The 14,365-nt window shown below is 32.5% G+C and overlaps 1 protein-coding gene across 5 annotated transcripts; it reads left to right on the top strand.

The window, feature by feature from the left end:
• The first annotated feature begins 1,254 nt into the window (after positions 1-1,254).
• LOC129309095 (tubulin-folding cofactor E) lies at positions 1,255-10,842 on the top strand. 5 transcript variants are annotated; one of them, XM_054950467.1, is made up of 16 exons: positions 1,255-1,369; positions 1,933-2,327; positions 2,908-3,078; positions 3,830-3,876; positions 5,008-5,154; positions 5,245-5,319; positions 5,970-6,079; positions 6,220-6,335; positions 6,422-6,483; positions 7,931-8,038; positions 8,132-8,166; positions 8,324-8,386; positions 9,481-9,572; positions 9,651-9,727; positions 9,807-9,884; positions 10,568-10,842. In XM_054950467.1, exons 2-16 carry the CDS (start codon positions 2,018-2,020, stop codon positions 10,664-10,666), a joined length of 1,590 nt encoding a protein of 529 aa, XP_054806442.1. In that variant the 5' UTR covers positions 1,255-1,369; positions 1,933-2,017; the 3' UTR covers positions 10,667-10,842. The 5 variants fall into 5 exon arrangements, with proteins under 5 accessions (XP_054806442.1, XP_054806446.1, XP_054806445.1 ...); XM_054950470.1 differs by having other exon boundaries at positions 1,278-1,369; positions 1,979-2,327; XM_054950468.1 differs by having other exon boundaries at positions 1,351-1,369; positions 1,487-2,327.
• The last annotated feature ends 3,523 nt before the right edge of the window (positions 10,843-14,365 follow it).

Genomic DNA, 14,365 nt, shown 5'->3' with positions numbered 1-14,365 from the left:
CATGTTACCAAATGAGGGGAGGGGAGCCCCTCCCCTCCTCCTCCCTCCCCTCACCTCTCTTCCCTTCTTTCAAACCAAACGCAACCTATTGTATATATAAAATCATTATCTTTATTTGCCACTCACGCTGTTCTAGTTGATTTCAAAACATGTGGAGCAGCTACTAACTTATCAAGAATAAAAAAATATCATGAAAAAATAGAGAAAACAACATTTTCTCCTGCTTGGCTATTGAGAAAAAAGTAAAAGAGAGAGAAAAGTGGGAAGAAAATATCATGTGAGACCCATATATTTTTACCTTTGACTTTTCTTTTCTAATATGAAGAGATTTTAGAAAAAAATTTCATTTTCAAATTTATTCACCAATTTTTTTATTGCTGCCTCTTGCTTCCATATATTTTTATTATGATATTTGTTGTGTAATTATATTTTGATCATGAACTTTTATTAAACAAATAATATATTTAATTCTTAGACTAAGTAGACAAATGCTAATTTTAAATTTTCAGCTAAGTATTTTATGTCTGATTGTAGCTTCAAATTTTAATATCATTATATATTTAATAATTTAATAAATAAAATTTTAAATTAGATAAAATAATTTTTTGTCAGTATTGGATAAAATAGTTTTTAATTATGTTTTTGTTCAGTCAATAATACATGATAAAAATTATTATATATAATATATTAAAATATTAAATTTTATCATATAAATATTTTTATAAAGAATAAGGTTATTATTATTCATATAAAATTAATAACTTTTATCTCATTCTTGTTTTCTCTCACTTAGCCAAGCAAAATGAGAGAAAATTGCATCCCTTCACTTTTTCTTTCACTCATTTTTTTTTATTCCTATTTTTCTTTGCAAGCCCAGTATAAATGAATTAATGCATCCGATTTATTTAAATATTTTTTTAGCGGAGAGAGAGGAATAGCTGGAAGAGGAGGTGCGTATGTTTTGCTTGTCACGGCAAAAGATTAGTTTTTAATTTACTCTCTCTACTTTCATTTATAAATTATTTTAATATTTTTATCAGAATTAAATAAAATTTTAAATTTTATTAATTTTATTTAAAAATTAAATAATTTTTTAACTTTACTTTTATTAAATATAAATAATTTAATATTTGATAAGCTCTTAACATTTAATAGGGATAAAATGATTAAAATAAATATAATAATTATTAAGGTGTCTTATAAATTATAAATATTAATGATTAATGATAATGATGATTAATCCTCTTATACGACGTCGTCTTCCTCTTCCCCGCCCACAACAGCCCAAATAGCCGTCTCTCCTCTTTCGCGCCGCGGCAGCGGCGTCCATCTTTTGGGTCGGTGGAACAGTTGAGTAAGCGACGGCGAGGTATACTCTATGGTTGTTCCTCCTCTTCTTATTTCGTATCAGCTGCCTAAGTGGCGAACCCGCCATCGCCCTGGGCGCTGCTGATTTATTTCCTTTCTCGTGGCATTTGGTGTTTAGGTGATTAGGAATAAGGGCTAGCGTTTTTATCTCTCAGCTGCACTTCTTGAGTTCTGATTGCAATTTAATGATGAATCTTGGAGTTACTGCTTTATCAGTGACGAAATTGGAAAAACCAATATTGGAAAACTTTCAGAAAGATCTTATTTGTCCACTGTGCTGATGGAGCTGTAACTTGATGGTTAGAGAATCCAGAAAGAAACCAGGACCAACTTTCTTATTTGTGCAATGTGTCTTTTCACTCCTTATGCTGTGCTTTTGTTCTCTCCTCCCATTTATCTTCGGTTCTACCCTCCCGAAAAATTGGGGCGCTCTTTGCTTAATTCTTTTACAGCAACGCAACCTCACTTTCTTTTCGTTCCTGCTTGTTTTCGATGCGTTGTTTTTCTTATGGTTGTTGATTTTTGTATTTCGCCTGTGTAACTAAATTTTAGAAAATCCTGTAGGGCATAAATGAAATTGACATGAGTAGAAGTCGTATAAACTGCACAGGTAGAAGCTTTAAAGGAATCAGTTGCCAGTTTTAACAAGATGGAGGACTTCCCTCCGTCAGGAGTTGAATTCTGGGTGGGCCAACGAGTACACGCATCTGGTGATACGCGGAGAATTGGTACAGTTAAGTATGTGGGGCCTGTAGAAGGCCATTCCGGCACATGGGTTGGAGTTGATTGGGACAATGGAGATGGAAAACATGATGGTTCCATCAAAGGGATCCGATACTTTCATGCTAGGTCTGAAAGATCAGGGTCATTTGTTCGTCCCCAGAATTTGAGCCAAGGCATTTCATTACTGGAAGCTCTTGAAATCAGATATCGGGGCGACTCTACTAAAGATGAAGAGGGTATATAAGGGATTTAAATTCTTATATTGTTAAATTTATATCGTTTGGTTGATGTTAGGAAAAAATATTGAACGTGGTCTCACATTGGTTTTCAAAAAAAAAAAAAAAAAAAAGAAAGGAAACCACTTCTATCAAGTTAAAGCTGTTTTTCTTTCCTTCTTTTGTTCTCTTGTCGTGTTGTTGAATGAAGTTGTTAATGACTTGAACTAGCAAAGACAAGTGGGGTAATGCTTAATTCTAATTCATCAATTTTGATGGAAACTTTGCAGTGTTTGGGATTTCATATTTATTTACCTTTCGGGATAAATTCTCAGTTTTGCAGCTATTAATTAATTGACTTTCTACTGAACTTTTGGATTGCCTGATAGCGGTTTTTGTTACTTAAGTGTCCACAGTTTTAGTACTTCATATGATATTAAACCACGGGACCACTTTCCATTATAACAACCATTTATATATTATTTTGAAGCTTTCTGCTACCCTTTATAATCTGTTGACTTTTAAGTCTGTGTTCTGTATATAGTTTCTTATTATGCTGATAAGACGCAGAAAACTAATTTGTTATGTTCTTTTTTCGCAGATGAAATGTATGTGCTTTCAGCTAGCAACAGACGAGTCTCTATACAACTTGTGGGTAAAGATAAAGTTAAAGATAAACTAAGTCGATTTGAGGAGTTGACCAGCGCATCACTATCATATATGGGGATCAGTTCCCCTGGGATTCCATGTCATATCAATACTACAGTTCCAAGTAAGCTTGACATCGATTCTAAAATTTCATTTTATTTCATTGCACACATTAAGATGAATGAATGTGGAAGTTATCTTCCATCCTGTTGAAAGTGTAGAATCAGGAATTTACTATGCTTATAGCTGAAACTATATTTGGAAGCTCTTTTTCTTTGTTCTATCTCTATATTTATATCCTGCTAGGCATTTTGGGTATAGGTAAGCAATTCCTCTGGATTTTGCTTGCAAAAGGGGGAAAGAAAAGGGCGTATAAAGAAGTCCAATCAAAATTGTCAACTTGCAGTTATGCGTGCGCACACACACAAAAATAATATCAAGAGAAAATTGTGAAGTTGAAAGCCTTTTTTGTGGAAAAAATTGATATCTCCTTTTTGTTACTTTAAATGTCACCTTTTCACTTTTTGCAACATTCATAAACTTGAAAATAAGTGGTGCCAATGTCTCAATGCCTATGATCACCTCTCTAACAGCAAGGGCTAGTTCTAATCTCTTTTTGCTCTTGGGAGAAGCTTTTTTTCTCTGAGATAACTTATGGTGAAGCATTACACTTTCTTATCCTTCCCAACACCAGGCCAGTGTTGCCTTGTCCTCATGCTTCAGTGGTTAATAGGGGCTGGATACTCATTTAACCTGCACTTCCTCCTTAAACCCCTGTTTCTTGGAAACACATTAAGTGAATTTTCCCTTTTGGTTTTTTGCTGCGTATTTGCAATTGGATCCACCTGTTTTTTCATATTTTTCTTTTGTTGCAGATATGAAAGAACTTGATCTGACTGGAAATTTGCTTTCTGAGTGGAAGGTATGTCTTAAAAAAGGGTTTTGTGCTCACTTTTTTGTGGCAGAAATTTTGTTTACAAATTTATACTGTTGAAGCTTGGGCTCGGATGCTTTTCTTTTGCTGAAACTTTTGTATGTTTAAGTTGAAGCACTTGCATTTATGCAATTATCCACCTCATGTTTGATATTCTGATTGCAGCTGATAGGAATCAATTATTTATGTTAGTTTCTTTTGGGAATATATTTTTAATTAAAGTACTAGTTTATATGATGTTATTGCTTAGAATAGCTGAAGGGTATGGCGGTAATGGGTTATTTTAATTACAAATCTCATTTGTTTCAAATTTTTACCTTTCTGATCCCTCTGAGTTCTCTGTGCCAAAGGCAGAAGAGCCAAAATTCAAAAAAGTTATAAGATTTGCTACTTTATGTCTGTAATAAGCATAGATGGCTGTCTCAGAACATTCATTGCATGTTCTGTTCCTCGATCTGTTTGCTTGGACAAGTACATATAATCTTCAAAGGCCTCACTTTATCAGTGCACCCAATGTTATTCACCACTTTATTTCATTTGTTTATTCACGATTGGTCATTTGCAGTACATTACTCTTCTCTTTGGTCTTTTCTTGATGACTCTATATTGTGACATTGGCCTTCCTTGACTGCCTCAAGTTCTATGTTGTATTTAAGAGTATAAGACATGGACGAACACAAGTTTGTTATTTTGCCAGCTTTTTAATAATAGTAATAGCAATTGGATATTCCTATGACATTTAAATTGAGAGGTTCCTTGAAGAAAGTACCAGATTCTTCTCTTTTCTTTGATTTCTCTTAATTAATAATATTCCTAAAAGCTTGATAAATGATAGAGCACAATGGCATCTTGCAATCCATGTAGCCGACCCCACCTAGTGGGATAAAGGCTTGTTGTTGTTGTTGTTTGTCTGTAGGGTGATATCTTGTCATCCTCCCTTGTGCTGCTCTTTTTTTCTCAATTAGTTTCTTTCCTACCACTGGCCAAAAAAAAAAAAAAAGTTGGTCTGCATGCTTGAAAGACGATTTTCATGTAGAAAAGTCAGAAGGTGCATTGGCTACTAATCATGTTGATTGGTGATTAATTAGCATTTCTCACTTGTTGATGATCTTTTGAAAGGATGCTGGTGCAATTTGCGAGCAGTTACCTCTTCTTGGGACACTCAACTTATCGAATAATTTCATATCACCATATGCATCAGGGCTTCCATTACTGAAGAACATCCATGTTCTGGTTTTAAATAATACTGGTGTAGATTGGGTGCAGGTGATTTGATCTTGTTTCTTAGTTTATGTCTTTCATAGGTTTTCTCAATTTTTTATTAAAATTCTTATTTATTGTCTTTTAATTAGGCAGGTTCAACTACTTGGACAATCATTGCCAGCACTTGAAGAGCTACATCTTATGGGAAATAATATGAGCACAATACTGGTATCTTGCCTTTAATTTAGTGGTGCTTGTTATATATCTTACATAGATTAGCTATTTAGTTTTAAATGCCTTGTCCCAACCAGCTTATTGGTTGATAACTTGAGAGAGAGTAGCTGAGAACACACACACCAACCTACAGCTAGCTCACAACTTGGAGCATAAAATTAAAATGTCCACGTCCAACACATCACCAAAATATTGCCAAATTGATGTTAGTTAAGATTAGATCCTACAATGCTAAAACAAGTAGCTCACTGCATTGTTGATGTCTTCTTTGGTATCACTCTGCCGTTTGTATCTAATTAAGGGAAGTTAGCAAATATTTCGTATATGGCAAACAGCTATTTAGGGGAGTCACACTATAATGTCTGTTAAAGTCATATGATGGAGACTCTATGGAATGGAAGTTCTCTTATCTTCCCTGGGGTATTTCTATTTTGACATTGAAATCATTACTCATTCGAACATAGTTGATTAATTAATTTGACTATACATGTTTAGGGTTGGTGCTATTTCTAGGTTGTACAGAAGGATAAAATTCCCCTTAGACTTTAATCCTCACTTTCATGTTTTATGTTATGATGTTCTACTGCTTTAAAAAAATATATAAAGAAAATTACTTTTCTAATTCCCCCCCCCTTCCCGTTCAGCCTATGTCTTCCACTGTGGTTCAAGGATTTGATTCGTTGCGGTTGTTGAATTTGGATAATAATTGTATAGCTGAATGGGAAGAAATCATGAAGCTCTCTCAGTTAAGAAGGTTGGTAAAAGAGAAAGTTCACGAGTCATTAGTTCCTTTTCATTTCTTTTGTTCTTTTCCTTCCCAAGAACCATTCTTTTGTATAGACTCAGTTTCAAGTCTAGTAATTTGCTGAATTTTCTATGTTGGTGTGATTTTAGTTTGGAGCAGCTTTATTTGAACAAAAATTGTTTGAACTGCATCCATTATCCTGATCATTCTGGGGTGGAAGTTACATGCCCTAAGCCTTTTCAGAATTTGCGATGTCTTCTATTAGGTAATTTGGTACTATTTCTTATAATCATCCTTCCTACTGTTAAATGTGTATCAACTGTCTATAAGTATTTTGAATTCATCTTTCAGGCGGTAACAACATTGGGGATATGGCTTCCATTGACTCATTGAATTTTTTTCCTAAATTGGTGGTAAAGTTCATATCAACCAGTGTTTATTATGCTCCGAAAATATCTATTTTGTAATTGTGGGTGGATTTGTTTTATGCAATTATCTAAAATTCAATACTTTTGGGTTTCAAGCATTATTGCAGCTAATTGGGCATAACTTTCCCTGGGTGTATTTTTTTTTTTTTTTTTCATCTGCAAGGTTGAAGTTTAAACCCTCGCCCTTTCTTAAGGGAACTTGAGTTCCTTTCTCTTAACCCAACCACCGTTCGTATTTGTGGGTGGATGTTATTATTGAAATCTGAGTGATCGAAAGGGAGAGAAGAGAGAAAGTGGCAGTCCCTCAGTAGCCTCTTCCTCCTCTTTCACATCTGTTAAAGCATTTTCTCCTTGATTTATTCCTTAACTGTGTTTCTTAATTCCTCCTTCTCCCTCACAATCCTCACAATTTCCTCCAGCATCTGTATCATTTTGTCGACGTCTCTTAGCCATTTTTCCATTGTCCACTCAGGGAATCTTCTTTCAATTTCTCCCATCATGATTCCCATCCCCCCCCCCCCCCCAACATCATCATCACTCTGATACCAAAACCCCAAGCAAAGATGGAGGTGACACAGAGGCTACTATCATCCCTCTGACTTTCACTTTCAAGAAGAGTTTGCCAGAAAAGTACACAAATGCTGAAATTGCTAAGAAAAGGGAATTGGGGCTTTGTTTTGAATGTGATGAGAGATTGCTGAAATAGCTCTGATATCAAAATGATGAATTCAGCTCCAGAATTATATTATTTATTTAGTAAAGATCCTACTGCTAGAATATAAATCTCACAGGATTGACTACAAATTTAGCTAAGCAAGAGGGGAATAAACCAAGACTCCCATGCATTCAATAGGCGTAGACTCTCCAACAGAAATTCACTGCCTTACTCAGGTTCCTACCGTCACCTTTAGTTTCCAGATTCTCTCTCATCTAATGGCCTGAGATATACAATTCCTCATTGCCCTCTAAAGTCCCACTTGGACTCTCCCCTCTCTTGTTCTTACTTTTCCTAGTATAAATTAAAATAGGCCCATCTCTCACTCTTCTTTCTCCTATAATATGTAAAGACTTGAGGCCCAAGTCCATTCCCATCAAAATCTGTGAGTGATGGAGAACAGAGAGGAGAGAGCTATGTCTCTGATCACTTAAGTACAAGGCCAGCATGATTAGTAGTACCAGCCATGCCCACTAGTCATCAAATCATTTTAATTTTCAACCTTGTGATCACAGACTCATACCATTTGAACATAGCTAAAAATTATTCAGGTTTTATCTTGTTACAGATAGAATGAAGCTATAAACAAACATCAAAATAACGACTAGACTCTGCAACCCACGTAGTCACACAGACATGCTCTATCCTGTGCTAGCTATTCTTGTTTTGTTTGATCATATCTTATGTTCTTATTATTTATTTTCAATAATTCTAAAGGATGTCAGGCTTTCTGAAAACTTAATTACTGACCCTGCAAGAGGTGGAGTTTCCCGATTTATTTTGATTGCAAGATTAGCAAAAATTCAGATTCTGAATGGGAGTGAGGTAAATTTTGGTAGATTTCTCTGTTCCATATTTGCTTACTTTATTTACTTCTGTTATGAAGGCTAATGTTTTTATATTTTATTTACCTTACAGATTAGCCCTCGAGAGAGGAAGGACTCAGAGATTAGGTATATTCTCATAATTTTGTGTTTCTATGTGCACTTTGCAACTAAAGCATGCTTTCCTATCATGAATTCTGCATGCTTGTCAAGCAACTTGTATTCTAGTGTTTTGAAGTAGTGCTGCTTTTGATCTGGATTTTACTTACTAACATCTCTTGTGCAGGTATGTACGGGTGGTTATCTCAAGGTCTCTTGCTAATCCTGAAGAAATCAAACAGCATCCCAGGTGAATTCATGCCTATTTTGTAGGGCCTTTTTTCTGGTTATGGTCTTGGGATGGAGATATGACAGGCTAACTCATTGTGTATTTGTATGGAATGCTTTAATAAAATATCACCAGCTAACGGTGTAGAATTTGCAATTTAATGATGTAAATTTAACCAGTTAACGAAGCCAGTTGATGCCATGAATTTGAAGTTTAAAGATCTAACCATCCGAGCATTTTGATTCACAAAAAATTATTGAGGGCAGCTGAAGCATTTCATAGATCTGATTGGATCAAAATGATTAGGGTTATCTGGTTTATAAAACATATCTGTGTTTAATTTATATTTTTCAATTGTAGGTATGTAATTTTAAGGTTTTGTGGTCACAGCTCGGTGGGCTGTGTTTAGCTATATCAGTCCTCCTGCTCTCTCCCTCTTGCACTCCTTTCTATTTCCTGCTATCTGACTTGGCTGCATGGTTGGGTTGAGTCCCATGTGATGCCCAAAAGACCTAATTCTTTCATGGGAACCTTTTCTAAAGGAAACATGAAATATATCATGGAGGATGGGAAGGTTTTAGATTGTAAAGTCGCATTCCTTATGGAAAATTGAAAAGTGGAACCCGGATGTTAAACTTTCATCGCAAGTTTGGTTTGATAACCATGATATTAATTGTTTATTAGCAATTAGTTATCAATTGCTTTATTAGTGTTTCTACAATTCTATACTTACTACAGGTTGTACAGTATTCATAGCCTATCACACAGCATATGTTGATCAGACAAAAGGTTGCATAACTCACAGACACCCCCCCCCCAAAAAAAAAAGAAAAAAACTATATATTCACTTTGTCATTTGACATGGAGACATGTTTTGGAATGCTTTTACATTGGGAGGTCTTGTGATATTTCCTTCCCTCCTCCATTCTGCTGTTTGGAGTTTTTTATTTTTCCACACCTTTTGATGGACCTGAATTTTTAGTTGCTTTTCTTTTATGAAAAATGTTTTAATTTTTAACTGTTATCCATGTAATCTGGTATTCCCTGAACATCAAGGACTCTTCGTCAATATTTTTGCTTCACATTGAGTTGTTTTACTGATGATTTCATTACAGGTTTTCTGAACTCAAGAAATTTTACGGAATTGAGGATGAAAGGACTTCAACTGGAACTTCAGGCCCACAAACAATGGCTTCAGGATTCTTGTGTAGGGATGTTACTTTTTGCATGAGTTTCTTTTATTGAACTTAAAATGGATGCTTAACATTCTGGAAAATTAATGCAGCTATCACCCTGAAGTGTGTGGGACCATCCATGGGTGAGAAGCCACAATTGACGAAGAAACTACCGGCAACAACAACAGTTACACCCAAATACTTTTCTACTATATCATGTTCTTTCTATGTAAGGCAACCCTTACCAATTACCTCATTTTTCTCAGGTCGGGAAGCTAAAATTGCTCTGTGAAAGCTTCTTTAAGCTAAAGTCCGTGAAGCTAAAACTTTATCTTCAAGAAGAGGTTTGTTTTTCATGTTGAAATATTGTGCTATTTCTTATTTAATTGCCGGATAAAATTTTTAAAAATCGGAAGCATCGCTCTCAAAACATTCATGGAAGGCCCTTGATTAATTTGAGGAATATTTTTCGCTGATGTGTTTGCTTATAAGATATATATACAAGTGCATATGGACAACTTCCTGAGCTATAGGTCCTGTAAATTAGGAATTAATGAAATGAGCTCACCTAGTTACTGCTCTTGAGTTTTAAATATATCCTGTCCTACTACGTGACAACCAAAACCATGATATAACGGCCACTAATTTGACTTTAAAATTAAAAGCAAATCATAATTAACACGCCCCCTCTAGCTTTAGTATAAATGTCAGTCATTCTTAGCTTGGATACTTGATTGTTAATGTTTGTCCTTGTCAGTGCTTTAGTAAATATATAAGCAAATTGTTGACTGGAAGTGGAAGTGATGTAGGAAATGTTGATAAAGCCTCCGTCAATTTTCTCTGTAATGAAATGTCTATCTATTCTCACATATCTAATATGATTGTGAATTTGTGATGGACTCTTTGCGATGTTGATAGCTGTTTGGTTATCACAATATAACTTTGCGACTAGTGAGAGCTTGTGTGATTCGGCATTTGGTTAAAATTCTATTTCTTGCTTTAATCATATTCGTCTTTGGATTTACAGGGCTCTCCACTGCCTCTTTTGCTTGACAACGACATGGCAACTTTCGTTGACCTTGGAATTGGTAACGAATCAATTATCATTGTAGATGAAGGAAGTTAACACATAAGTTCCTGCAAAACTCGAAGTGAAATTTTCTTCTGATTTGCTGCATTTAATGTTACAAGTATGCTTGCACGTATGTCTTTCAATTTCCCATGATAAAGACTTGCGTATTCAATTTCTTAGCTGGTACTTTTAATGGTAACCCCTGCTGATATGATTATTTGAAGTTCATATCTTGGGTTTTTTTTTTTTTTTTTGCGGATTATATAATTGAGAAGGTTTTTTTTTTCTCCCATGTGTAAACTGTTTTTCTATGAATGTGTCATATTTACCAATGTTTTCAGAACCAGACTCGATACTGAACCGAAAAAGTCAAAGGTTCATGATTTGCATGGTCCAACTAATGGTTGAACTGGTAACATAATAATTAAATTAAAAAATTATATATGTATATAATAATTTAAGTATAAGAAATAAATATGAATGTGTTACTTAGCTTAAAAATAAAATTAAATATTTTAAGTTTATCATGAGTTTATAAGTCACATGATATGACCTAACATTAAATGATTAAAAAATTGATCATTTAAAAAATTTGATAATTTTTTTTTAAATGTCATTTTTTTAACAGTTCGGTTTTCAATTTGATCTTGGTTTTCAGTTTGACCGTCGATTCAAAGTGGTTTAAATTGGCTCAACTTTGCCAATGGTATTTTTTTTTTTTTGGTTGGTTTGATTGAACTGTTAGCCTAGTTAGTTGATGGTCTTTGATCATCCAGTTTAATCTAGTTTTTTAGTCATTGATATTTACTTTTGGGTGAACAAGTTTATGACATGTATTATAAACTGGCATCATTTGAAAAATGCTTAATCAATTATTTCTTTTTAGCTTGGCTGGTGTGGGCCTCGTAGGTTTCACAAAGGCCAAGAAATCGGCTTCAATGTTCATAATTAAAAAAAAAAAGTAATAAGTTTTGTTTGTTACTCCCTTCAATTTAGAATTATTTTTTTTAGAAAAAAATTACTTTATAATCTTTCTTATTTTTATATAAAACACTTTTAATTATCTGATTGAAACAAGAAATAATTAAGTTATTGATTTTATCTTAAAATAAAATAAACTTGTAATTTTATTTTTATGTAAACAAAATTTTAAATTTGCATCACATTTCCTGTAATGAATTTAAATAAGAAAAATATTAGAAAAGTGTAATTAATATTCTATCAAGTCTCTTATAATAAGGATTAAATAAATTTTCTAAAAGTTGTTTTATGATAAAGATGAGATGGAGTATTAATTGTCTCTTTAGGCTTCCAAACCACTATTTAATGATACAAATTTTCTTATTTTATCATTAATGGCAATATAATATTATTAGCACATTAATTGAATATATTTTACATGAATTAGGGATAGATTTTGTAAATTATACAATTACGTTGGATAAATGACATAAAAATCAAGCTCCAACAATTGAATCTTGAATTTCTATTAATTTATTAATTATAATATAAAAATTGAATACTAATAAAACAATATTTATATAACCCAATTATTATAATTGTTATTGGCACTTCCTCACTGAAACTCCAAAATCGCTTAAGCGAGATTCTTCATCCCCTTGCTCTCCGGTTTCTTTCTTTCTTGCTTACTAACACAGGTGAGATTCCTTTTTTTTTTTGGGGTAAAAGGTGAGATTCCATTTATAATTTTTGGTGATTCCATTTAATTCTTTCTTATCTTATTCACGATTGTTATTATTTTGATTAAAACTGAGGCACTTCATCATTGAGGCCCCAGAATAGCTTAAGTGCGATTTGTTATCCCCTGCTCCCCCAATCGATGTGAGTCTTCCTTTTTCTTTTTTTCATTCTTCTAGTGACTAATGATTCCATTATTTTGATTAAATTGATCTTGTAGCCGCAATAATATTAATCTATGTGTGATTTTTGTACACCAATAGGCACTAAACCGGAGGCTCATTTAAATAATAAATTGGTCTTTGGTCAAAAAAATAATCAAGTGGTCCATAATGCTGTCACATTGCAAGGATTTTAAAAATGGAGAATGATAATAAAATCCCCAAAGAAAGAAATCAAGTCAAGACAGATCCGACAAATTTTTTTTGAAAATTAAATTTTAAAAATTAATCCAATATAAGTTGAGAGCTACATTTAGAATTTAATTATGTTATTTCCAATAAGAAAATATGAATTTGTGATTATTTAAATAAATATTTTCAACTTAGTTTTTAGAGAAAAAATTAATGAAAACCTAAATGTCATCAATTCTTTCTTTTAGGACTTAACTGTTACTCATTGTCCTAACATATTTTAAATAAAAAGAATGAGAGTTAAGTCCTAATAAATAAATTAATGACCTTCAAGTTTGGGAGGATAACCCAAAAAAAAAAAATACTTTTAAAATATTCAAATGACAATTAAGTATGATGAGATGTGATAATTATTAGGAAAATTACATATAGTCTCATTGAAGCAGCTTATTTAAAAATAATTCTCCGTGAAAATAAAAAAGTACAACAAGATCCTTTGTGATCTAAGTATAATTTCAGGTTGGAGTGAAAAGACACTACTACCCCTTAAATATAAATAATAGATTGAAATTGTATTTACTATTCATTTACAATTGTACCTTCACAATTTATGAGTAAAATTTTTTAATTCACAACTCTTATTTCGTATTTTACAGATAGTAGACTAAAATTGTATTTATCAATCATGTACAATTGTCGCTTCAAAATTTACAAGTAAAACTTTTTATTCACAAATCATATTTCATGTTTTACAAACGATAGACTAAAATTGTATTTACTAATTACTTACAATTGTAACTTTAAAATTTACATGTAAAATTTTTTAATTTACAAGTCTTATTTTGTATGTTATAAACTGTAGATTAAAATTATATTTATCATTTACTTATAATTGTAATTTCATAATTTATGAGTAGAACTTCTCAGTTCACAAATTCTATTTCATGTTTTATAAACAATAGACTGAAATTATATTTATTATTCATTTACAATTATAATTTCACAATTTACAAGTGAAACTTTTTAATTCACAAATCATATTTCGTGTTTTATAAATAATAGATTGAAATTATAGTTATCATCCACTTACGACTATAATTTCATAATTCACGAGTAGAACTTCTTAATTCACAAGTCATATTTCATGTTTTATAAATAGTAGAGTAAAATTGTATATATCATTCACTTATAACCATAACTTTATAATTTATAAATAAAACTTCTTAATTCACTTACAAATGTTCAAGTCTTTTGTAAATTGTCATATATTTTCTTCCAGTACCATGTACCTATCAACTTTTATGAAAAGTTTGAATACTGGACAATAAAAACCAAAATTTAAAGTGATAAAAACTTAAATTGAATAATAAAATCTTAACAGTTAGATTCAAATAAAGACTTTAGCTTGTAAAGTAAGTATAAGGACAAAGAGAAATAGGGTCAATCACAATTGATTGTGATAATGATGAAGAATCATGGATTTTGGACTAATTAAGAGCGATATAGAGTGAGCAATTGTGGACTAATAAAGAGAGCGTGCTTACCGTTTAATTTAGGTAGGGGGCATCTTTGTTATTGTAACTTAAGAGGTAAGGGTGATAGTATCTTTTCACCCCAACTTTAAATTAAACTCAAGTAAGAGACCTGCTTGTAATTTTTGAATTTTATAAAATTTATTTTAAAATAAATTGCTTCCACAGGA

Source organism: Prosopis cineraria, unplaced genomic scaffold (assembly GCF_029017545.1).
Source record: "Prosopis cineraria cultivar Desert tree isolate PC_DT_omini unplaced genomic scaffold, ASM2901754v1 PC4, whole genome shotgun sequence".
NCBI lineage: Eukaryota > Viridiplantae > Streptophyta > Magnoliopsida > Fabales > Fabaceae > Prosopis > Prosopis cineraria.
This window is presented reverse-complemented; position numbering and strand designations above follow the sequence as displayed.

Excerpts from the sequence above, each read along its gene's own strand:
- LOC129309095 (XM_054950467.1), top strand. The coding sequence starts at position 2,018 with ATGGAGGACTTCCCTCCGTCAGGAGTTGAATTCTGGGTGGGCCAACGA. Across the intron at positions 5,155-5,244 it reads CTGGTGTAGATTGGGTGCAG|GTTCAACTACTTGGACAATC; the intron begins GTGATTTGATCT and ends TTAATTAGGCAG. Across the intron at positions 5,320-5,969 it reads ATAATATGAGCACAATACTG|CCTATGTCTTCCACTGTGGT; the intron begins GTATCTTGCCTT and ends CTTCCCGTTCAG.